The following is a 26796-nucleotide window of genomic DNA, read 5'->3' on the forward strand; positions in this document are numbered from 1 at the left end:
CTGATTCTGAATAGGACGCCCGGAGAGGAGGCGTCCTATTCAGAATCGGCCTAAACTAAACCCCGATTCTGTAAACCCGGCGTCCATGTTACAGACGCGGGTTAGAGAACGAGTTAGATTAGGACACGGCCCACTACACTTATCGCGGCAAGGGATCTCTCTGCCGCTATAAGTATAGCGGGCCGCGGCCCCCTGACCAGGAGGGTGCCCAAACCCTCTGCCCGAAGACGCACCCCCCCCACTACCGACCGCCCCCCCCGACATTTACCGATCTCCCCCCCCCTCCCCCCCGACAATATCGATAGCTGGCAGGAGGGTACCCAATCCCTCCTGCCCGAAGACGCACCCCCCCCTCGACACTACCGACCGCCCCCCCCCGACACTACCGACCGCCCCCCCCATTACCGATCCCCCCCCCGACAATATCGATACCTGGCAGGAGGGTGCCTAATCCCTCCTGCCCGAGGACGCACCCCCCCCCCCTTGGACACTACCGACCGCCCCCCCCCAACACTAACCGACCGCCCTCCCCGACATTACCGATCCCCCCGACAATATCGATAGCTGGCAGGAGGGTGCCCAATCCCTCCTGCCCGAAGACGCACCCCCCCGGCGCTAACCCCCCCCCAAACCTCCACTCCACCCAAACCTGTTCTTAGAAGGGTCTTGCACGTCTTGAGCCGGCAGGCACGCCTCGGTCTCGTCGAAATGAAGCGGGCCCCGCCCCTTCCCGCCGAAGCCTAAGGCCTGATTGGCCCAGGCTCTAGAAGCCTGGACCAATCAGGCCTTAGGCAATAGCGGGTCCGCCCATCCCCACTAAGTCTAAGGTCTGATTGGCCGGCGTGAGGGGGGGGTGCGTCTTCGGGCAGGAGGGATTGGGCACCCTCCTGTCAGCTATCGATATTGTTGGGGGGGGGATCGGTAGTGTCGGGGGGGGGAATCGGTAGTGTCGGGGGTGTTATGCCCAGGGGGTAAATGGAATACGTGACCTCAGCATATTACTGACATGTTCAGCATATTACTGATATGTATCCTCAAGTCTGCCTTACCTGAACTTCCTGACCTCCAAAGAACAGTAAAACCAGATGATCATCAGTAAAGACAGATGGGAGACTACATCACAAGGAAGAGGCCAGTAACATCAAAGGATCTTGACCTCTTTTGTCCAGGGTGTTGTCAAAACAGATAACAAAAGAGCAGGACTAATCGTAACAGCCAGGACCAGCTGTTTATGCTTTTACTATGAACTCCGCAGTGTGCATCCTATATAAGACCGGGATTCTGACCCTGACAGTAGAATCCTAGCCGTCTACAGGAACAGAAGCCACGAGGTTAAAGGGTCAGTCTCCCGTGTCCACTCACCTATCAATTGTATGGATTCTCCAATTGTGAAGGGAGTGTTTGCCTGGGATACGGTGAAGGTATTTAATTCTTATCATATATATATATATATGTATAATAAAGTGTTATTGTTTATGCTTTATATTGTCTGGGTGCTTTTCTGAGTGTTACTGATCATCCCACCTGTCAGAAATTAGTGGCGGAACAAATTGGCACCAGAAGTGGGGTTGATCTAATGACGTCAGGAAAGCTAACTAGGCAACAAGGGGTTGAGGAGCAGGCTCCCAATCCCTCCATTCCAAATGGAATGAAATTATGGGAAAATTAATGGCCACTGAGTGGTCTGTAGAAGCAGGATTGTGTGAATCTGTACTTTTGGAAGTGGGGATCCACATGAATTGTGTGCCTCCTTACAAAAGGTTGAAAATCTCAAAAGGAGAAGAGCAAGAAGTAATTTTTAGACAAGGAAGGATGATTTTGTCAGAATGGAGGTATTTTGCACTTGAAGCTAATCATGAATTACAATTGAAACCAGGAGAGCTGGAAAGAATAGGTGTAATCAACTGCATGCCTTTGGAATGCTGCAATGTCAGAATAAGTTGTTAAATGGAATACAGGCAGTGCAATATGCACGATATAAATACAAAACGGAGGCGGAAAGTGAGTTACAGAAAAGTTAAAATCTTAAATTATCATCTGCCGGATAATTGGAATCCAAACAAACGGGATGGGGAAATTTGTGATTCAAATTCTAACAACAGTGAGGAGGATATATGTATTGAAGGAAAGCAGGCAGAAAGTTCAGAAGCAAAGCCAGTGAGGAGTCGAAGATTACAGGGAAATTTGCAGACAGGAGAAATCTAACTAGAAATGATGTTATGGAAGACTTTACTCAGCAAGAAGTCATGGATACGATGGCACGCTTTACACAGCAGCCTGGGGAACCACTATACCATGGGTAATTCGGGTACAGGAGATGGGCGCAGCAGGGATTATGTGGGATGCCACAGATGCCCCTAAATTTGTTCAAATTAGTCAAGAAATAGCAGTACAAAATGCGTTACGGGAGGATCCTTATCCTGCAAAAAAATGCCCAATGGTCTTTATTAGAGATAATTAGTAGGGGTGTCATGAAGCGATATCCACTTGAATCTGATTGGCCCTCAAATGATAAAATTTGGTATACATTAAAAGATGCTCTGTCACGAAGCGATATCCACTTGAATCTGATTGGCCATCACATGATAAAATTTGGTAAAAGATGCTCAAATGAGAATTAAGGAAAAGGCTATGAAGGTAGCCTTAGTAATAGGTCAGGCTGACACATATATGTCATTATCTTTTACGGTGTCCATGAAAAATAAAATTAAGTATGCTGCACCGGCATACAAACAGGTAATGATAACTTTGTTGATAAATCAGATAGACAGGACTATTTTGGAAGCCTTAGAAGCGGTCCGACAGTTAGGAGATTGGGGGGAAAATTATACAAGCAGGAAGAAAAAAAAAAAAATAAAATTTTACAAATTTTAAAATTGGACAATTACCAATTTGGGAATACACTGTATTAATCTATGGGATTCCTTAAAATATAATAGGGCTAGATATCCTAAAAGGGTTAACATTACAGCTTTCCGATGGAATCTATAGTTTTGGTAAATTGCCAGACATTTCTATGAGATCAGTAGTGGTGGGGAAACCAATAGTAGTACTGATCTCCACAAAAAAATTGTAAACATGAACCAATGCATTTTTTACTATTCCTATAGTGGAGCAATGTCCAGAACCATTTACATCCACTTGGCAAGGGAGGCAATATACATATACCAGACTACCACAAAAAATACTTACAGATGCCGAGAGGTGATAGAGAAAGCTAAACTTCCCTTCTCCCCAAAGTAAAAAACAGACTTGGACCTTTTTGGATTTTGGAGGCAACATATTTCACATCTGGGGTAACATATGGGGTAGGTTGGACAATAAAAAAGTAGAAGTTGGACAATAAAAAAGTAGACTTTTATAATGAATAAAGTTTTGTTAGATAGTATAAGGAAGTTGCACTCCAAGTAATTTTGCAAATGTGTCTTTTACCTCAAACACTAACATTGTGAACCACTGTACCTGCACATAAACCTCTCTTATATGTTTTATAGATTAAAGCGTCCCTGCTTGAATTTTTATGATTGTGTGACAGAGCTTTGAAATGGAAGAAAATAGAAAAGAAGACCAGTAAAACTATATAGAGCAATTAACTTAAATTTCTATCTCTCTTTCTTTTAGAAGCTTAGTATCCAGACATGGTCCGGAGAACCAATTTCACTGTGCCACATTTAAAATACTTCCAGCAATGTGACCTGATAGTGGGAATCCAATGGATACCACATTTGTTTGTGACTCTTTTGATTAATAGTGTGCTTATTTACAGATTAAATTCAACCCTGAATCATTACTGATGGAAGAAAGCATGCCGGAGCTCTGTGTTTGTCTGTTTCTGTTATGTGTTGTCTGTTTTAGCTTAAGGGGTACCCCAACATTGTACATTGGCCATTTCCAGAGTTTATTCCACCCCTTCTATTAGTCCAAATGGTACCATATCCCTTTTCAAAAAAGATTCCCCCACATACCAGAAAGTATCTTATGAAAACCATGCTCACAATGATTTTATGCTATGGCTCACAGGTAATCGAGGCCAGCAGCGTGCCAGATTTTAGGAATAAAGGGGACGCCCATGTGGGATCCCTACGTGAGTCAGGGCAAAACATTGGTTAATCTTAAGGGCAAAGGGTCTATAGAGTGGGCAGACTTGATGGGCCTTGGCCCTTTTCTGCCGTCATCTTTCTATGTTTCTATACAGCCCAATGATAATTTAGTTAGGGGTTATATTATAAAAGGATATCTGAAGAGAAATAATTAGAAAGCTTTATACCTGGTAAAATGGTGTTCATTGGTATTTGATATTTGCTAAATAAAATAAAAAATGGTCTCTATTTATTTAACTTACCAGGTATAAACAGTGCAGTGCACATCTCTGACATAAGTTATTTTGGTATCACATTCTGTACGTGTGTATGGTCTCTCTTAAATGACATAATAATTATGTCCAGAACATAAAAAGGTGTATTTTCTGAATGTCCTACAGAAGACCTTTAAGTGCATTAGTATTGTTTCTCTCATCTCACACAAATACTACTTTACACACAAGTATTGTGTCACATGTTCTCACCTTCTGTACATAAAGTGGTTTTTCTCCTTTTTCTCTTATCTTCTCTTTTACCACTAGGGGTGTTTATTGTAACTAAAGCATTGAAGCTAAACAGTCATGAGGAAATATTTTCCTTGAAAAATCATGTACTGGGAAATGTTATTCCATATAGACTTTCATCCTTTTGTGATAAAATTGGTCAGCTCTGCTCTCTCATTCTGATGATTTGGCTAACATGCTGGGTTAAGAGAAAATTTCACTAGATCGAGAAGATGATGACACGCAACCAGACATACAGTGCCATGAAGCTATTATGTGGCACCGACTTGGAATAGAAGTGAGCCTATATCCTGCCACTTCACATTAGGGCTGGTCTCTGGAGGCGGTGCTCGTGAATCTTACATGAGTGAAGGCATGTGAGTGGCATAGCAAGCCTATTGAAACTGGAGCATAGCCAGACCCTAACCAAAGCTGCTAAGAAAAACAGGATACAAGATAACTGCAGTGATCGATGGTGAATATGAAGCTACCCTAAATGTATGTAAGCCATGAGTAAGAGCACAAATATAATATTAATAAGATTATTAATTTCCATGATTCCCTATACGAGATACTTTCAAGTAAAATGCCTAATTAGCAAGAAATATTAGGGAATGCAAGAATACCAGGTTTAGCACATAAGGAAATAATTTATGAAGGGAAAATTAATTTTCCCATTTTACCTTTACTTAAATGTAGAATAAATACTATTGTTTCTGAAATACTGGCTGGCAAACAAGCATATTTTGGCTCCAAAGTAGCAGATGTATTTAGATGGGAAGGTGAATGGGTGACAAATACTGTACATAATTATGAACTAACACTACGATATGATCAGTTAATGTTACATGTCGTTAATGATATCACAAAGAATTAACTTTATCGCATTGATTTAAAAACCACATCACATTCTGTACCCTTAGATAGAAAATGGTGTAAATTTTGAAATGAAACAATGTGTCCTTAGTACTGTTGAACTTGTGATTCCTGCTAGTCAAGCTCCCTTTTCAGTATGTTTACAGAATGTTAGTGTGTTGCAGTGAGCAAATAATGTAACTTATCATTTTTATACTGAATTTTGAAATAATAACTTGCATTCTGTGGCAGATCATATTGAAGCTACCACTGCACTCCATGGGTGGGAGGCTATTACTAGAGGCAGTGATATGGCATAAAAGGTGTTTCTTCATTTCTTACTCTATAATTTTGTTTAGATATCCTTATGTTACCTATTGTTTATACAAACGATTGTGTATACAAACGGACACCCTCTTCCTTTATTAGGAGGACTTTTTATGGGAGCAGACTTAAGGATCCAAGGGTGGAATGTTATGCCCAGGGGGTAAATGGAATACGTGACCTCAGCATATTACTGACATGTTCAGCATATTACTGATATGTATCCTCAAGTCTGCTTACCTGAACTCCTGACCTCCAAAGAACAGTAAAACCAGATGATCATCAGTAAAGACAGATGGGAGACTACATCACAAGGAAGAGGCCAGTAACATCAAAAGGATCTTGACCTCTTTAGACCAGGGTGTTGTCAAAACAGATAACAAAAGAGCAGGACTAATCGTAACAGCAGGACCAGCTGTTTATGCTTTTACTATGAACTCCGCAGTGTGCATCCTATATAAGACCGGGATTCTGACCCTGACAGTAGAATCCTAGCCGTCTACAGGAACAGAAGCCACGAGGCTAAAGGGTCAGTCTCCCGTGTCCACTCACCTATCAATTGTATGGATTCTCCAATTGTGAAGGGAGTGTTTGCCTGGGATACGGTGAAGGTATTTAATTCTTATCATATATATATATATGTATAATAAAGTGTTATTGTTTATGCTTTATATTGTCTGGGTGCTTTTCTGAGTGTTACTGATCATCCCACCTGTCAGAAATTAGTGGCGGAACAGGGGGGCGGTCGGTAGTATCGGGGGGGGGGCATCTTCGGGCAGAGGGTTTGGGCACCCTCCTGGTCAGGGGGCCGCGGCCCGCTATACTTATAGCAGCAGAGAGATCCCTTGCCGCGATAAGTATAGCGGCCGCGTCTACTTACAATGTAGGCCAGCGTCTACTTACAATGCTGGCCTACATTTTAAACTTCTCCTCTACTAGGGAGACGCGTAGGGCCGCCTAGGTTCAGCCTAAGGCCCGCCTAAGGCCCTTAGACGAGCTTAGGCATCTTGCGGGTTTCCCTAGGCTCCCGGAGGTGCCTTCAGGCTTGCCTGGGGAGCATTTTTTAAAAAAAAAACGTGCATCCCGATTGGCTGATTAGACAGCTGTAGGACGCCTAAAATCGGGATGCACTTTGGAGAATCAGGGCCTTAATGGTGAGACCTTAGTTAGGACCAAGGCAGAACGTGATTTGGGGGTGATCATTAGCGAAGACATGAAGACTGCCAATCAAGTGGAGAAGGCTGCATCAAAGGCAAGACAAATGATGGGTTGTATCCGTAGAAGTTTTATCAGCCGGAAGCCCGAAGTTATAATGCCGTTGTACAGATCCTTGGTGAGGCCTCATCTGGAGTATTGTGTACAATTCTGGAGGCCACATTAACAAAAAGATGTGCTGAGAGTTGAGTCAGTTCAACGAATGGCCATCAGGATGGTCTCGGGACTCAAAGACCTCCCGTATGAGGAAAGGCTGAATAAATTGCAGCTATACTCACTCGAGGAACGTAGAGAGAGAGGAGACATGATAGAGACGTTTAAATATATCACGGGCCGTATTGAGGTGGAGGATGATATCTTCTTTCTTAAGGGTCCCTCGGCCACAAGGGGGCATCCGCTGAAAATCAGAGGTAGGAAATTTCATGGCGACACCAGGAAGTTCTTCTTCACCGAAAGGGTGGTCGATCGTTGGAATGAACTTCCACTTCAGGTGATTCAGGCCAGCAGCGTGCCAGATTTTAAAAGGAAATGGGATACACATGTGGGATCTTTAGGGGGGTAAAATGGAAATGGGATACACATGTGGTATCTCTAGGGGCGTAAATTCAAGGAGGTGGGGTCGTTAGAGTGGGCAGACTTGATGGGCTATGGCCCTTTTCTGCCGTCATCTTCTATGTTTCTATGTTTATGTAAAAGATGAAAAGATTTGGCATTTTCACGTTTTAAATAGGTAAATTGCAAAATCTGACTATCCTGGTCACATAAGCAAAGTTTTCTGGAAATAGCAGACACTTTCTATACTTTTTTAGGCATGAGCAATTAGGAAATTATACTTACCACCCAGGAACAAAAATTGTGTTACACAGTGTAATGGAATCCCCTACCAGCAACAATTTTCTGTTTTGAGCATCTTTATCAGTGCTTTGTTTTTTTTTATCTTAGTTCTTTTTATCTTGAGCATCACAATGCTCTAATTAGAGGCCAACTACACCACTAAACCAAAAAGGATTGTAAGCAACTGATCGATATCCAAGCAACTGAAATGTAGGGGACCTGGGGAGAGGAAGAAGCGATATGGATCTCTCTGAAAGATGGAACTTCTGTCTATGTGGGTGTAGTCTACAGCAGTGGTTCCCAACCCTGTCCTGGAGGACCACCAGGCCAGTCGGGTTTTCAGGATAGCCCTAATGAATATGCATGAGAGAGATCAGCATATAATGGAGGTGCCAGGCATGCAAATCTGCTCCATGCATATTCATTAGGGTTATCCTGAAAACCAGACTGGCCTGGTGGTCCTCCAGGACAGGGTTGGGAATCACTGGTCTACAGACCTCCGACTCAAATGCAACACATTTATAAAAATCTGATTGCAGATATCCAAAAGTTTGGAAAGAAAGAGGAGGTGCTGCTGCTGTTGGGTATTTCAATCTTGCAGATGCTAATTGGAAAGTTCAATCTGTGGAAACGGAAAGAAGTAGGGAGATTGTGGATGCCTTTCAAGAGGCTCTGCTCAGACAAAGGGTGACAGAACTCATGAGGGAAAAAGTGATTCTGGATCTGGTACTCACAAATAGGGAGAGTATCTGTAATGTTTGAGTGGGTGCCCACCTGGGAAGTACTGATCATCAAATGGTTTGGTTCGATATAACAGCTAAAGTGGAATGCTAGGGAAAATTGAACAAATTCCTCTCTACTCTCATCTCCAATTCCCCCCCCCCCCCCATCAAACATTCAGGAAGTTAACTAAAACCTACCTTTTTGACAAATTCCTCTGATTTATCCTCCCTCCTCCTTCCTCCTCTTCTGACCTCTACTCCCCCCTAGACCCTTTACCGCCGCATGTAATACTGCCATTTGTAACACCGCTGTATCTAACTTATAGCAAATGTAACTAGCTGCTAAAACAACTTCACCGTATATTTATCGTCTAAAATGTAAATGTAACATGACTGAATATGTATCGTCTAACGAAATTGTAACTTCGCTGTAAATGTACAGTCTCTTCATCTATTAACCGCATAGAACTTCCATGGTAATGCGGTATACAAGAATAAAGTTGTTATTATTATTATTAAAGTTATTATTGTTCTCCCTTGAGAAAATGAGACTGCGAGGGGATATGATCGAGACTTTCAAAATACTGAAAGAAATCGACAAAATAGAGCAGGAAGTTTAGCATGTTTGCTTTTTCCTCATCACTCTCCACATATCGGTTCAATCCCAGTCTCTTAAGTCGTTCCTCGTATTCCAAATTCTCCATAACTTTTATTAGCTTCGTTGCTCGTCTCTGCACCCTCTCCAGCAGTTTTATATCCTTCTTTAGGTTGGGAGACCAATGTTGGACACAGTACTCCAAGTGTGGTCTGACCACTGCCCTATAAAGCGGCATTATAATTTTCTCCGATCTACTCATGATTCCTTTCTTTATCATGCCTAACATTCTATTTGCTTTCTTTGCCGCCGTGTATTGTGCCAACGGTTTCAGGGTCCTATCTATCAGTACACCCAGGTCCTTTTCTTGTTCGCTCTTACCCAGAGTTGCACCTGACATTCTATACTTATGTTCCTTGTTCTTACTGCCTAAATGCATTACTTTGCACTTTTCCACATTAAACTTCATCTGCCATTTCTCCGCCCATTTCTCTAACTGACACAAGTCACTCTGGAGTACCTCGCTATCCTTCTGCGACCGGGACTGTCTGGCAAAGTTATACACGAGAATGGAGTAGATACTGCACTGTTCACAGAAGAAAGTGTTTATAAACAACTTGAAAAATTGAAGGTGGACAAAGCAATGGGACCAGACAGGATCCATCCCAGGATATTGAGGGAGCTCAGAGAGGTTCTAGTAAGATCCTATTAAGGATTTGTTCAACAAATCTTTGGAGACAGGAGTGGTTCCTGGGGATTGGAGAAGAGCGGATGTGGTGCCAATTCACAAAAGTGGTCGAAGAGATGAAGCGGGAAACTACAGACCGGTAAGCCTCACTTCAGTTATTGGAAAAATAATGGAAGCATTACTGAAAAAGGATAGTGAAATTCCTAGAATCTAATGGGTTATAGGATCCAAGGCAACATGGTTTTATTAAACATAAATCATGCCACATGAATCTGATTGAATTTTTTGATTGGGCGACCAGACAGTTGGACCAAGGACATATACTAGATGTAATTTACTTAGATTTCAGCAAAGCCTTTGACACGGTTCCTCATAGGAAGCTCTTAAACAAACTTGATGGGCTGAACTTAGGACCCAAAATGGTGAACTGGATTAGAAACTGGTTGACGGACAGACACCAGAGGGTGGTGATTAATGGAATTCACTCGGAGAAAGGAAAGGTGAGTAGTGAAGTCCCTCAAGGATCGGTGCTAGGGCCGATCCTGTTCAATGTGTTTGTGAGTGACATTGCTGAAGGGTTAGAAGGAAATGTTTGCCTCTTGGCGGATGATACCAAGATTTGTAACAGAGTAGACACTAAGGAGGGAGTGGAAAACATGAAACAGGATCTGCAAAAGTTAGAGGAATGGTCTAATAAAAACAAGAGAAAAAGGAAACCGATATGGTTCTCCAACCTAGTGGCTGAGAAAATAAAGGCGAAAGAGTTGGCGTTCATGAAATATAAAAAAACCCAAGAAGAGGAGAGCAGAAAGGACTACAGGGTGAAACTGAAAGAAGCCAAGAGAGAGATACGTTTGGCGAAGGCACAGGTGGAAGAACAAATGGCTAAAAATGTAAAAAAGGGAGATAAAAATTTTTTCAGATATATTAGTGAAAGGAGGAAGATAAAAAATGGAATTGCTAGGCTGAAAGATGCTGGGAACAAATATGTGGAGAGTGATGAGGAGAAAGCAAATGTGCTAAACAAATACTTCTGTTCTGTGTTCACAGAAGAAAATCCTGGAGAAGGACCGAGATTGTCTGGCAAAGTTACACGAGAAAATGGAGTAGATTCTGCGCCGTTCATGGAGGAGGGTGTTTATGAACAACTTGAAAAACTGAAGGTGGACAAAGCGATGGGACCAGACGGGATCCATCCCAGGATACTAAGGGAGCTCAGAGAGGTTCTGGCGAGTCCTATTAAAGACTTGTTCAACAAATCTCTGGAGACGGGAGTGATTCCTGAGGATTGGAGGAGAGCGGATGTGGTCCCTATTCATAAAAGTGGTCACAGGGATGAAGCAGGAAACTACAGGCCGGTGAGCCTCACTTCAGTTGTTGGAAAAATAATGGAAGTGTTGCTGAAAGAAAGGATAGTGTATTTCCTTGAATCTAATGGGTTACAGGATCCGAGGCAACATGGCTTTACAAAAGGTAAATCGTGCCAAACGAACCTGATTGAATTTTTTGATTGGGTGACCAGAGAGCTGGATCGAGGACATATGCTAGATGTAATTTACTTGGATTTCAGCAAAGCCTTTGATACAGTTCCTCATAAGAGGCTGTTGAACAAACTTGAAGGGCTGAAGTTAGGACCCAACGTGGTGAACTGGGTCAGAAACTGGCTGTCGGACAGACGCCAGAGGGTGGTGGTTAATGAAAGTCGCTCGAAGGAAGGAAAGGTGACTAGTGGAGTCCCTCAGGGTTCGGTGCTGGGGCCAATCCTGTTCAATATGTATGTAAGTGACATTGCTGAAGGGTTAGAAGGAAAAGTGTGCCTTTTTGCAGATGATACCAAGATTTGTAACAGAGTAGACACCGAAGAGGGAGTGGAAAATATGAAAAAGGATCTGCAAAAGTTAGAGGAATGGTCTAATGCCTGGCAACTAAAATTCAATGCAAAGAAATGCAGAGTAATGCATTTGGGGATTAATAATAGGAAGGAACCGTATATGCTGGGAGGAGAGAAGCTGATATGCACGGACAAGGAGAGGGACCTTGGGGTGATAGTGTCCGAAGATCTAAAGGCGAAAAAACAGTGTGACAAGGCAGTGGCTGCTGCCAGAAGGATACTGGGCTGTATAAAGAGAGGCGTAGTCAGTAGAAGGAAGAAGGTGTTGATGCCCCTGTACAGGTCATTGGTGAGGCCCCACTTGGAGTATTGTGTTCAGTTTTTGGAGACCGTATCTGGCGAAAGACGTAAGAAGACTTGAGGCGGTCCAGAGGAGGGCGACGAAAATGATAGGAGGCTTGCGCCAGAAGACGTATGAGGAGAGACTGGAAGCCCTGAATATGTATACCCTAGAGGAAAGGAGAGACAGGGGAGATATGATTCAGACGTTCAAATACTTAAAGGGTATTAACGTAGAACAAAATCTTTTCCAGAGAAAGGAAAATGGTAAAACCAGAGGACATAATTTGAGGTTGAGGGGTGGTAGATTCAGGGGCAATGTTAGGAAATTCTACTTTACGGAGAGGGTGGTGGATGCCTGGAATGCGCTCCCGAGAGAGGTGGTGGAGAGTAAAACTGTGACTGAGTTCAAAGAAGCGTGGGATGAACACAGAAGATTTAGAATCAGAAAATAATATTAAAGATTGAACTAGGCCAGTTACTGGGCAGACTTGTACGGTCTGTGTCTGTGCATGGCCGTTTGGAGGAGGATGGGCAGGGGAGGGCTTCAATGGCTGGGAGGGTGTAGATGGGCTGGAGTAACAGAGATTTCGGCAGTTGGAACCCAAGCACAGTACCGGGTAAAGCTTTGGATTCTCGCCCAGAAATAGCTAAGAAGAAAAAAAAAAAATAAAAAAAATAATTTAAATTGAATCAGATTGGGCAGACTGGATGGACCATTCGGGTCTTTATCTGCCGTCATCTACTATGTTACTATGTTACTAATATCTGGCAACTAAAATCCAATGCAAAGAAGTGCAGAGTAATGCATTAGGGGATTAGAAATCGGAAGGAGCCATATGTGCTGGAAGGCAAGAGGCTGATATGCACTGAAGGGGAAAGGGACCTTGGGGTAATAGTGTCCGAAGATCTAAAGGCAAAAAAAGTGTGACAAGGCGGTGGCTGTTGTCAGAAGGATGCTAGACTGCATAGAGAGAAGCGTAACCAGTAGAAGAAAGAAGGTGTTGATGCCCCTGTACAGGTCATTGGTGAGGCCCCATTTGGAGTATTGTGTTCAAAAGACATAAGGAGACTTGAAGCATTCCAGAGAAAGGCGATGAAAATGGTAGGAGGTTTGCACCAAAAGATGTATGAGAAGAAACTGGAAGCCCTGATTATGTATACCCTAAAGGAAAGGAGGAACAGGGGAGATATGATTCAAATACTTGAAAGGTATCAACGTAGAACAAAATCTTTTCCAGAGAAAGGAAAATGGTAAAACCAAAGGGCATAATCTGATGTTGAGGGGTGAAAGACTCAAGAGTAATGTTAAGAAATTCTTCTTTATGGAGAGGGTGGTCGATGCCTAGAATATGCTCCTGAGTAAGGTGGAGAGGAAAATGGTGATGAACACAGAGGATCTCTAATCAGAAAATAATGGTATACTGTATATTGAAGAACTAAGGCCAGTACTGGGCAGACTTGCACGGTCTTTATTCCATATATGGCCATTCAGTTGAGGATGGGTTGGGATGGTTTAGATGGGCTGGAGTGAGCTTTGACAGAGACTCCAGTAGATGGAAACCTATGTATAGTATCGGGCAGAGCTCTGGGTTTTTGGCCCAGAAATATCTAAGAAAAAAAAAAATTAAAATTAAATCATTAAATTATACAGAGTATATGTTTGGGCAGACTGGATGGACCATTGCTAGGAAGTTCTTCTTTACTCAGAAGGTGGTGGACACATGGAACACGCTCCCGGAGGTTGTGATAGGGCAGAGCACGCTACGGGGGTTCAAGGAAGGTTTAGATAAATTCCTGAAGGATAAGGGGATTGAGGGGTACAGATAGAAGTAGAGATAGGTTATAGGAAAAGTCAGGGACCACCAAACAGGTCATGGACCTGATGGGCCGCTGCGGGTGCGGACTGCTGGGCACGATGGACCTCTGGTCTGACCCAGCGGAGGCAACTTCTTAAGTTCTTATGTTCTTTATCTGCCGTCATTTACTATGGGCTCCTTTTACTAAGCTGCGGTAGTGTTTTTAGCGCGCCCTGCAGATTAGCACGCGCTAACCCCCCATGCTATGCGGAAAAACTAACACCAGCTCAATGGAGGCATTAGCGTCTAGAGCGCGCTAAGTGCGTGCTAAAACTGCTAGCGCACCTTAGTAAAAGGAGCCTTATGTTACTATGAAGATGTCAAGGAAGCTGTGACGTCCTGGTTTGAAGGTCAAAAAGAATAATTATTTTCAAAGGGACTAAAGTCATTGCAGGAAAAGTGGATGAAGTATATAGAGCTGTCAAGGGACTATATTTTAAAAAATCAAACAATTGTTGGGGAAAACTTTTCTTTCCTATTGAGGTAGATAAATTATTAAACCCAACCTCATATGATGAAGATGCAGTGTTTTAATCAGACTTGTGGTAGGTAGAAGTTAAATTCTATGAGACAGGAACCTGAAATGATTGGTTTCAAGCACAAGTACTGGTCAGATTATACTGTTAGTAGAGAAATAATCTATAATAATAAAACGCTAAGCGCGCATGCACACTCTCACCACGTGTTCCCTGACATCTGATCTGTTGGGATGTGGCCGGCAAGAGTGCGCATGCGCGCTTACTACGTCACCAGGACTCCAGGACGCGCGGAGTGGCGGCTGCCGGGAGGAGGGCTGTCGGCGGAGGGCAGACGCTGAAAAGGGCTAAGAAGCCGGTGGGAGCGGCAAAAGCGCGCAAGGCATCGGGCCCCCTACTCTCCACCTCCCCCCGCTCTCCCTCATAAACTGGCAATTTGTGGAAGACGCCTGGTAATGCCTCATTACGGACAAAGTTTATTTTTTAGTTCAAAGCCACCGCCGCCGCGGTTCCTCTCTCGATCCCCAACTGCATCGGAAGCATTCTCCGACGCAGGTGTGGCTTGAGAGAGGAGCCGCACCGGCAGTTTTGAACTAAAAAATAAACTTTGTCCTTCAGCAAAAATCTTCCGTGAGAGGTGCAAGCGCAGAGCGCACTTCACCCCGACATACGACCTCGCCGGCTGTGGACTGTGCCTTTGCTGCTGCACTTTCCGGTACGCCTCCAAGCAGTGGCTCCTCCCCCTGTCCCCACCCCTCTCCTTCATGGCTGTGGAAGAGAATGGAGTGTAGGGCTTGGTGGAAATATTTGTATCTGGGTTGCAGGATGGTAAAGCTGCGGAGCTGGCAACAGGTACACGTGCATGCGTTTCTTCCCTCTCCTAGCCAAGACCCTGTAGATTAATGGCGGGTCTGATTATAGGGGGACTGGGGAAGAGGTGCTGATGGACAGGCGGGGCAGAAAAAGGAAGGGATGCATACTGCTGGACAGGGGGAGCAGTGATAGACAGGGGAAGAGGTGCTGATGGACAGGGGGGGTAGAAAAAGGAAGGGAGGCGTACTGCTGGATAGGGGGAGCAGGGATGGACAGGGGAAGAGGTGCTGATGGACAGGGGGGGCAGTAAAAGGATGGGAGGCATACTGCTGGATAGGGGGAGCAGGAAAGAGGGGTTGATGGACAGGGGAAGAGGTGCTGATGGACGGGGGGGGGCAGAAAAAGGAAGGGAGGCCTACTGTTGGACAGGGGGAGCAGGAAAGAGGTGATGATGGACAGGGGGGAGGTAAAAACAAAAGGAGAAGGCTGATGCTGGATAAGGGGAGCAGTGAAGGGTGGTGGTAGACCAGGAGAGGTAAAAGGAAGGGAGAATGGACAGGGGGAGCAGGCAAGGGATGGTGGTGGACAGCCAAGGAAAACAAAAAAGACAGAAAGAAGAAAGACAGAAATACAAGAGAGAGAGAGAGAAAAGAAATAAAGACAGAACACCACATATATTCTAGCACCATTAATGTAACTGGCTCTAAGACTAGTATTACAATAAAATGAAATTTATATTATTAGAAAATATGTTACTATCTCCCTCCTTTACTAACATGTAGCGTGGTTTAAGCATCGCAGTGGCAGTAACCTGCTCCGACGCTCGTAGGAATTCTATGAGCGTCGAAGCAGGTTACCAACGCTGCTAGTACTAAAACCTGCGCTACGCTTTGGGAAAGGAGGAATATATCATATTTGTCCTTAATCGGTTTTATTACTAAATACAAATTGGGAAACATCTCATGTTAGTTTCTCTTGTTATGCGTGCATCAGTTTGGTTAAGCATAAAAAGCTGTCATCATGATTTTTTATTTTATACATGTCTCACAAGGTCCTATCCTCAGATGATATTTAACTACATCTGCAATAACTTGGGAACCTAACGTGGCAAACTTGTAATAATAATAACAACTCTATCTTTCTATACCGCCAACCACCCAAAGAGTTCTAGGCGGTTCACAAAATAAGAAAACTGAACAATTCAGTGATGAAATACAAAACATATGAGAAGCAACCGTTAATGTATACTGTACAGTTTTTATACTAATTATAGTGTGAAATACAATGATGTAGTCAGAAATCAAGAAACAAATTTCTTGAACAACTAGGTCTTTACTAATTTCCCTGAAAGTGCAATAGGATATAGTTAGTCGAATCATATCATCTTAATCAAGCTTGGGACTTTACCTGCTTGATAGGCCAAGGTTCTATCAAAAAAATTTTGTAACGGCATGTTTTGGAATTGGGAAAAGTAAATAACCAGAACAGGATAGATAAAAAAGAGATAGAATGGAGATAAACCAGACACAATTTATAGCAAATGTAATCGAATTTGAAAGTATTCTAGCTTCTATTGGTAACCAGTGCAGCTGTCAGTAATAAGGGCCGACATGTTCCTGTTTTATCACCCGAAGAATTAAATGGACATCTGTATTTGGGAATTAACATAGTCTTCAAAGGATTGTTTTATAAAGTTCCAGATTGCAGTAATGAGAATAGGACAAGATTAAAGCCTGTACTAGTAATCTGAAGGAGATAGGGTCAAAATATTTTTTAATGGTTCGCAATTTCCATAGTGCAAAAAATCATTTCTTAACAAGTATATCAGTATGTTCCACCAAGGTTAAATGACGATCTAGTGTTATTCCCAGAACTTTGAGAGAGGGAACTATTGGATATTCTTGACCTCTTAAGTAAAGAGCTTTATCTGTTATTTTATCATTAGGACTAGCAAGAAAAAATCAAGTTTTTTTCAGTATTTAATTTCAACTTAAATTCAATAGTTCATTGTTCAATCTTATCTATAATAATAAAACGCTAAGCGCGCATGCGCACTCTCACCGCGTGCTTCCCTGATCCCTGTTCTGTCGCGCTGTACCGGCAAGAGTGTGCATGCGCGCTTATTACGTAGGACTCCAGGACGCGTGGAGTGGCGGCTGCTGGGAGGAGGGCTGTCGGCGGAGGGCAGACGCCGAAAAGGGCTAAGAAGCCGGCGGGAGTGGTGAAAGCGCGCAAGGCATTGGGCCTCCCTACTCTCCACATCGCGCTGCTGCGGGAGCAGTGAAAGCGCGCAAGGCATCGGGCCTCCCTGCTCTCCACCTTGCGCCGCTGCAGTGAGAGCTGCTGTGCAACCTTCAAAATTAAAAATAAACTTCGGCCAGAAACGGCCGCGGTGCGGAGCGGCGGCTGCCGGGAGGAGGGATTTGAGGCGAGGTGGCTGTCGGCAATTTGATTTTCATTGTTTCCTGTTGGGGAGCTGTCAATCACTGCGGCTATCACCTGCGGGGGGGTCTAGGAGTGCGTTCGCCTCAACTTTTCCCTCTTTTATTCCAGTCCTTGCAGGTTCCCCGGTCCAGCCGAACTAGGAAACACGGGGAGTGGCTCCAGCCTGCCCTTCGTAAGATGCAAACTGAAATAAACTCTGCCCTTGCCCTAGCAGCGTTTCTACCATGGAGGTGAGGCTGCCCAGTTCCCTCCCTTGGTGCCAGAAGGTGAAGTAAGACCTTTTTAAAGCTGCAGGGGGGGGGGACAAAAATGCTGCTGCATAGGGGCAGGGAGAAAGACAGATAGTGGGAGGGAGGGAGACAGAAAGAAAGACAGACAGACATATATTCTAGCAGGGGGGAGGTAAAACAAAGGGAGAAGGGCTGCTGCTGGATAAGGAGAGCAGTGAAGGAATGGTGGTGGACACAGGCGAGGTAAAAGGAAGAGAGAATGGACAGGTGGAGCAAGCAAGGGGTAGTGGTGGACAGCCAAGGAAAAAGAAAAACAGAAATACAGAAAGCGGCTAAGGAGAGAGAGAGAAAGAAATAAAGACAGACACACACATATATTCTAGCACCTGTTAATGTAACGGGCTATAAGACTAGTTTAAGATAAAGGTGATCTGATTTTTTATTTCCATGGTAAGAGAAATGACTGGTATCAGTGTCGTAATGTCATTGGCATAAATGTAAATTATTATTTTTTAAATCTTTATTAATTTTCAATTAAAGAACAAAGTGTATTACATTTTACATACAATTATTATCACAAACAGCACTTACATTCGATCAATAACAATACAAAATATAATTCCCCCTCCCTTCCACTATATCAAGGAATAATACAAGATATATTTTCCCCTCTCCCTCCCACCCTCCCTGGATGTGTGAGCAAATCAATTAGGAAATAAAGGGAATATACAACTAATCAGTGTTAACAAAATTTGTTAATGGACCCAATGTTATTTTAAATAATTTATTTTGACCTAATATATCTGAATTCATTTTTTCATAGGGATAACATAGACATAAAGTTTCCCACCAAAAGGAAAAAGTAAACCTGCCCCAGTTTTTCCAATTCTTGCTAATCATTTGCATGGCGATCCCTGTCATAATGATAAGAAGTCTGTCTAATGGAGGTTTAGCTTTCAACAATGTCCCACAGATGACCACTTCGTAGGACAATGGAATCAATGTATCCAGTATTCTATTAATTTATCCTCATATTGATTTCCAGTATTTATCCAAGGGTGAAAACATTTCTTTCTGGCTGATGTGAAGAATTGTGTTATCTGTGAAACTATTTGATGCTAGAAATAGTCTGTGAGAATCTTCTGGGTAATGTTACATTACATTACATTACATTAGGGATTTCTATTCCGCCATTACCAAATGTTTGAGAGATTCTTTGAGTAACATATCTGTGGTACTGATTTTTATAGAAATTCTGTCTCTGTGTAGCAAGTCTGTGGTGCTGATTTCTGGAGACGTTAATGAGATGTCCTGTGACAGATTTCTGTGGAATGTTGTGAGAGACTATTAGTGAAGCAAAGTTGTGAAGCTGCCTTGGAAATCTTTTTCTGGGAATAATTTCTGTAAAGATTTTGGGGATTTTGGTAAAAGATTTATATGCATGAAGGCCCTGATTCTCCAAAAGTGCGTCCCGATTTTAGGCAGCTCAGATGCTCAAGGCCAGCAGAGGAGAAGGCCGATTTTCAAGAGTGCCCAGATGAGGGTAAGAAGCGGCGGGAGGTGCCCAATGGTGTCAGGGGGGGGGGGGGGTGTCGGATCGTGGCGGGCACCCCCCTGCCACGATCCGACCCTAACCCTCCGACACAATTGGGCACCCCCCCGCTGCTTCTTACCCTCATCTGGGCACTCTTGAAAATCGGCCTTCTCCTCTGCTGGGCCTTGAGCATCTGAGCATGCTCAAGGCCTGCGAGTTCATGTTCTGAACGTGAACGTGCCGGATCGCAGGGGGGGTGCCTGATCACGGGGGAGGGGGGACCTTCGAGGGGAGCAATGCCGGTTCTCGGGGGGGGGGGGGGAACGCATTAAAGCGAGTTTCCATTATTTCCTATGGGGAAACTCGCTTTGATAAACGAGCATTTTGGATTATGAGCATGCTCCTGGAATGGATTATGCTCGTAATCCAAGGTACCACTGTACTTGCTTTTTCTATTTTACCTCCAACATTCCATTTCTTTGAAAGCAAATAAAAAAGGGATGGGTTCATTCATTTTGTAATAGTAATAGTAAGGATGTAAGAGTAAGAAATCTTTGGAACATACATTAGCATTTCAGGCTGCTTTCTATGATAGGGAATTTTGACCATTGTTGCGTAGTGCTTGTTCCTATAAACACTTTAGAACTCAATTGAAAACTTACCTTTTTTCAAAGTATCTGGTGAATTAAGCTATATGATTCCTATGTTATTTTATTATTAATCTTTTGTTAACCATGTTGAACTTACGGTTACGCGGTTTATAAGTACAATGTTATGTAAGAATTTCCCCTATGCATGGGTGTCAAAGTCCCTCCTCGAGGGCCGCAATCCAGTTGGGTTTTCAGGATTTCCCCAATGAATATGCATGAGATCTATTTGCACGCACTGCTTTCATTGTATGCTAATAGATCTCATGCATATTCATTTCTGAAAATCCGATTGGATTATGGCCCTCAAGGAGGGTCTTTGACACCCCTGCCCTAGTTGGTGAATTTTGCCTATTGTGAAATTTCAGTATTAACGCATTAGAAAGATATGTAAAAAAATATGTCATGAGATCATACTCACCCACTGTGACTACCATCCCCATCATACTGATTATGGAGAACATGTATAACTGCAATAAGTTAAAAAAATAAATGTTAACACACAGCAGTAATCTCATAAATCTCTCTTGTACTCTGAAATGATTATTCTCTCCTCTACTTCTTCTATCTTTCCAGAAAGCTTTTCCATCCATCTGTCTGTTTTTGGGATCTCCTCCTTGTAGAATGTTCTCCCCCCCTCCCATTCTCCCTATGCTTTCTTGGGCTCAGTTTTTTCTTTTCCACATTTAGTTTCTGAACTGTAACTTTTTAGACCTAAACATTGGCAGGCTGCTGAAAAGCATTTTAGATGCCCTAGCCAGAGGTTCTCAAAACTTGTCCTGGAAGACCACCTGCAAGTCATACTTTCAGGATATCCTAATGAATATGCACGAGACAGATATGAATGCCTGTCACTACCATTATATATAAATCTTTCTTATGCTTATCCTGAAAATCCAACTGGCTGGTGGTCTCCTAGGAGAGGTTTGAGAGCCACTGTTCTTAACTAAACCATTGCCCTTCCAATTAACTTTTAGTCTCATAGACTCTCCCTTCACTGAGATTTTGATAAGTTTAATAATCTTAATACCAACAATCCTGTAAAATTCATAAAAAGCGAAAAAGTACGTATAAATCACTGAGTTTGTGTGGCTATCGGGAACTATAACCTTGCTTTGACTGCAGCTGCCCTGCCTCTCAGAAGCTGCTGCTGCTATAGGTAACTGCCTAGTCTGCCTAGTGGCTAAGTTGACTCTGGTTATTAGGTTCTCTCTTGTCTTATTTCACAGAGCTATAACTCCTCCCAAACTGGTGATGGTACTTAGCATCTTGGGCTTCCACACTCATATTTTGTCAGGTTTGCTGCGCTCTATCAAAATATTTCTCTCCTGCCTTGAAATACTATCGAGTTTATTTTTACCCTCATCCCACTTCACTCTTTATAGATTATTTAGCTTGTGACAGGGCTGTGAACTATATAGGTGTGATAACACTTACTGTAGGGGCAGCAAACAACAACATAATTGCACAGGTTGAAGCTCTTTTATGCAATTTATCTGATATCAGTCCAGCCAATATTCCACCTGTATGAGAAAGGAAGCATGATCAGGAAGAAGGTAGATTTAAGTCCTAAGAGAAACAGGAGGAAGCTCAAACGGGAGAAGTTACATCACAGCCCCAAGAAAGAAAGAAAAAATGACAACACTACAATATTTACTTTTGTCTCCAACCTGGTAAAAACCAGAGGACATAATTTGAGGTTGAGGGGTGGGAGACTCAAGAGCAATGTAAGGAAATTCTTCTTTATGGAGAGGGTGGTGGATGCCTGGAATGCACTCCTGAGAGAGGTGGTGGAGAGGAAAATGGTGACGGAGTTCAAAAAAGCATGCGATGAACACAGAGGATCTAGAATCAGAAAATTGTAAATATTGAAGAACTAAGGCCAGTACTGGGCAGACTGGGTCTGTCTATATGTGGCCGTTTGGTGGAGGATGGGCTGGGGAGGGCTTCAATGGCTGGGTGTAGATCAGGGGTATAAAAGTCCCTCATCGAGGGCTGCAATCCAGTCGGGTTTTCAGAATTTCCCCAATGAATAATGCATGAGATCTATTTGTATGCACTGCTTTCATTGTATGCTAATAGACAGGCAGGCTTAATTTGTTGAAGGGCCCCTAGGCACACAAGTACACTGGGCCCCCTGCCTTTCCCCACCCCCTCCAATGCGCACAAATGGAAACAGGAAGCTGCGGTTCAGAGGGAAGTCTTGGGCAAGCAGCACTGCATGCACAAATTACAGTTCCCATTGCCTTTCTTATCCGTGTTGCTTGCTTGTCTTACTTTCTGTCGATGGGGGGGGGGGGGGGGCGCGTTTGTCAATCGATGCTGGAGGGGCCCATCGCCATTTAGAAAAAACAATGTTGATGCCCCTCCTTCATCGGGCCCCCCTGACCATTTTGGGGCCCTAGGCACATGCCTACTTGGCCTATTGGTTTAATCCTGCCTTGCTAATAGATCTCATGAATATTCATTGGGGAAAATCCTGAAAACCCAACTGGATTGCGGCCCTCAAGGAGGGACTTTGACACCCCTGGTGTAGATGGCCTGGAGTGAGCTTTGACGGAGACTTCAGTAGTTGGAACCTAAGAACAGAACCGGGCAGAGCTTTGAATTCTTGCCCAGAAATAGCTATTCAGAAGAAGGGGAAAAAAAACCACCAAATTTTTAGATTGTATCAGGTTGGGCAGACTTGATGGACCATTAGGGTCTTTATCTGCCGTCATCTACTATGTTACTATGTTATCTGTCATTATCTACTATGTTTATGTAACCTAAACATATAACAAAGTTTTATTTGTATACCGTAATACACCATGGAATTCAATGCGGTAGAGAATGACACGGTGACAAAATTCATCACCGTCCCGTCCCCGCGAATAACCGCGGGAAATAATCCCATGCCATTTTATAGTGTCTATTTCAACCTCAGTCCTTCTACACCAGCATTCTTCAAAGTAAAGCTTGTTGGTCAGTGGTTGTGGCCATTCATACTCTGATTCTTCCCTCTCTCCTTAAAGAATGGCATGAAGATGGTTTCCCGCGGTTATCCACGGGGACGGGAACGGTGATGAATTTTGTCACCGTGTCATTCTCTACGGTTGACGTGATAATCTAAGGACAATGCATAATCGGTGTAGAATACAAGTAAAGGAAGCCAAAGAACAGATGATTTTAAGCAGCATTTTCCTGAGCATGCAGTTAAATTATCTACAGATCATCAAATCTTGTGATATATTTGTTACAATGAACCCCTCCAATTGTCTCTTAGAATGTACTGTATATTCATAAGTGATTGGTAACTCGGCTGTCTGAGAAAGCTAAAGTGGGGTAGTGGGGCAGAATGAAATGGAGCAAGTTCTTTTTTTTTTTTTTTTAAATTCTTTATTGATTTTCCAAACATTAACAATGCAATACACAAATATATATGCATATAATAATTCAAGAAAAGCACATTCATTTTACAGACATACATGAGCCATCATTTTATCCCACCCACCCACCCAATGACTAAACAAGAAAAAAACATAAATACATAAATTCTTTCAATAACCTTTCTCAATTTAAAATGATAGTGTATGCGAATAGATCTTTATTGTTAAATCCCACCTCTAAAGAAGATAAGGACACTTTAGTATGTGTCCTCCCGTACTCAGTCAGAGCATTTGACATTAAAAGGATCATTAAGAAACACTGGGGTATTATGCAATACCACAAGACATTCCACCAAATACCCCGCTTTGCGTTCTCCAAACAACGTAATCTCAAACAACAGTTGGTACAATCCCATTTTGTAAAACATCCAGTAGAACAAATGGCAGGGCAACATGTTCCATGCGGACACTGTAAAATGTGCCAATACAGTGTCACCTTAAAACACATGTCCATACACAATAGCTGTCTTAGCAAAATTAAAACCTCTGCCACAGATTGTGAGTCCAGACAAGTAGTGTATGTGATTCAATGCCCGTGCCATCTTTTATATGTGGGTTGTACCACTCGTTGCATCAAAATCAGGATTGGAGAACATATTAGTAGAATTCGCTCTGAAGTAAAAGAGGCTCCCCTAGTCCAGCACTGGTTCCTACACCAACATGCGATCACAGATCTCAAATTTTCAGTGCTCAATGTCATTAATTTAATCAGAGGAGGAGATGTGGCCCATACACTTTGGAGACAAGAACAAAAGTGGATTTTCACTTTAAATACACTGCAACCTCATGGCCTAAATAGTGATATGGAATGGATCGCTTTCCTATGAACAAGGCTTTTAGGCTACACGCATTCATATTTCACTGTCTTTACAATAACATTTAAAATCTTCCCTGTATTTTTTAATGTTAAACAGTAACTCATCACTCTATGTACTTATCCACCAACATTCTAGGAATCACGTCAGTTCTAATTCTAATTCTGACGTGTAATAAACTCCTCCCCCTGTACTCTTTTAAACCGGACAGCTGATGCTATGTTTTCTCTGACAGTTTAAATTCTCAGCACCGACAGCGTTCTTTTGACGGTATGTATTGTTGTGCCTCGCTTCCTACAGTAGCTTTATAATTAATTTAGAATTTTTGTCGTAGTGAGGATAGTGAAATTTCTACTCTCATACCCGGCTGTTTATATACATTCTATATTTCAGATGTTACCACATCGCAAACTTGAAGCATTCTATCAGCATTGAAAAGGTTTTTCAGTTTACATATAATAGGGTCTCCTGAAGAAGGAATCGAAACGGGGCCACGTAGAGACCCCGAACCTGTTATAAACTGAATTATCAAGCTGCTCTTAATTTTCTCACAGAGCGATGTTCATTTGAAAAGATTTGTAAAGATAAGAAAAAACAAAGTATTTTCATACAAGTGTTTGAAAGACTGTAAAGACATTTATTTATTTATTTATTTTTGTAATCAAACTTGGAGCGTAACCAGCACTAATAAAGTTGCAACGACTGAAAAGTATACTTTGGTTCATCACTAGAGGGCGCAACTCTCTTCTTGAAGAACTCTATACCTCTGAGTGACTTTCAAATGTGACGGTTGCAATCCTGAAGTTTGGTTACCAATTTGAATGAGAAGACAGTTCTTTTGTTTGAACTCTAATATTTTTCTGACTTCCACTAGTATTTAACTATTAGTACCCCAGTGACATTATAAAGAACTTACGTCAGTTGAGCAGTGCACAAAGTTCTTCCCCCAACGTTCTCCTGCCAGGAAAGAGAAAGTCCGGTAACAAACCAGATGGACAAAAACTTATTTCCAGAGGCACATAAATGTTGACACCTTGCCGGTGAAATCATCATCGAAATTGCTTGCTCCGCCCACTGCACTTCAGTTCCAATCACCAAATAAGTCCCAGCAGAAATAAAAGTATCATTCTCCAATCAGAGCATGGGAGCCTTGGTAGCAAAGTCCTGCCCTACCCAAAGCTTTCACCGCATTGGTAGAAATGTAAAAATCACTCACAAAAACAAATGTCAAAATAAAGGAACAAATAAAGCACAAAAGAAACAAAAGTCAAAGAGAATAATAAAAAAATTACCAAAGATTTTCCCCTCTCTTAGTGTTCCAATCTCTTAGAAGGCATTAAAGAAATAATAGAATGTAATGTAATTTTATTTCTTATATACCACTAATCCGTTAGGTTCGAAGCGGTTTACAGAAAATATACATTCAGAATACAATAAGATAAGATAGGTAAAGATAGGTACTTTGAAATTCCCTTACTGTCCCAAAGGCTCACAATCTAATTAAAGTACCTGAGAACAAACAAATTAGCAAATAATAGAGCGGTAAATAAAGATAGAGGAAAAAAAATGAGATATGAAGCATCCTAACAAGAATACATTGAACTCTCAATGCCACACTTTTAAAGCAAAATGTACATTCTAAATAATAATATGATGGAAAAAACTAAATTAAATAAAAATATAATTTTAAGAATTAAATAAAATATAGAAATGAAAAAAGAAAGAAAAACATTAGAAGGAAGAAAAAAAAAAAAGGTACAGGAAGGAATATGAATTGAATGGAATGAGAAACCGTTAAACAATAGAATACTAAGGAAATTTAAATAGAAAAAAAAGAAAAAGATATAATATGCACGATGGAATAAAAGACAGGAAGGACTTAATTTCATTTCCATCAATCATCAAATGTCATCAACCCTAGAGCTTTAGCCGTTTCAGCCGGGCAACCGCCATCATTGACCTCTGCACATCAGCCATGGGTCCACTTTTTCAAAGCAGTGAGAAACATCTCTCGATTTCTGGACCACTGTCCACCACACTTAACAGCTCTCAGATCACTCCGGCTCCAATTCTCCGCTCCCTGGTCCGGACCATGCAATTCACTCAGCCAGCCCTCACTCTTGATGGCACCGTCCCTCATAACAGCACTCCAAGTTGACTGCGGGACATCAAGCGCGGCGAGATTCCAGGCATGATGAAAAGCCATTCTCTGGACCTCTCATCCTGCTGATGTCACACTGCCAGTAGGAAATCCGAAGCTGCATCGCTGCAGGGAGCCAGAGTCCATGCTGATCACCTCAGACTTGGCGCATCCGCCTCGACAACCGCCTCCACTCGACGACTCAGTCACCCTCTGTCAACCTCAGCAACGCTTCCCCTCCGACTCTCCACCATCAGCTCCACTCGCCATGGATCGGTTGCTAGGCACAGCTCAGGATCGCCAAAGTGCAGCATCGTTAACGTGGTTTTGTAAAAGTATCTAGTTTGTTATTGAGACAGACATGGGGGAAGCCACCATCTATTAAATGTCAAAATGGACAGCGCTGTGTTTGCCCTCAGTGCTA

The 26796-nt window shown here is 42.6% G+C and overlaps 1 protein-coding gene across 4 annotated transcripts in view; it reads right to left on the reverse strand.

The window, feature by feature from the left end:
• The window catches only part of SLC37A1 (solute carrier family 37 member 1), a 368358-nt gene that overhangs the window by 187287 nt on the left and 154275 nt on the right, over positions 1 to 26796 (reverse strand). For all 4 annotated transcript variants that reach the window (XR_004539090.1, XR_004539091.1, XR_004539089.1 and 1 more), the window contains 2 exons: positions 21427 to 21512; positions 20411 to 20459 (listed from right to left, as the gene is read on the reverse strand). Coding sequence is in view for 1 of the 4 variants with exons in the window: in XM_033940456.1 (XP_033796347.1) it covers positions 20411 to 20459; positions 21427 to 21512 (135 nt within the window). In the remaining 3 variants the exon portion in view is untranslated. The remainder of the gene's footprint in view (positions 1 to 20410; positions 20460 to 21426; positions 21513 to 26796) is intronic.

Source organism: Geotrypetes seraphini, chromosome 4 (assembly GCF_902459505.1).
Source record: "Geotrypetes seraphini chromosome 4, aGeoSer1.1, whole genome shotgun sequence".
NCBI lineage: Eukaryota > Metazoa > Chordata > Amphibia > Gymnophiona > Dermophiidae > Geotrypetes > Geotrypetes seraphini.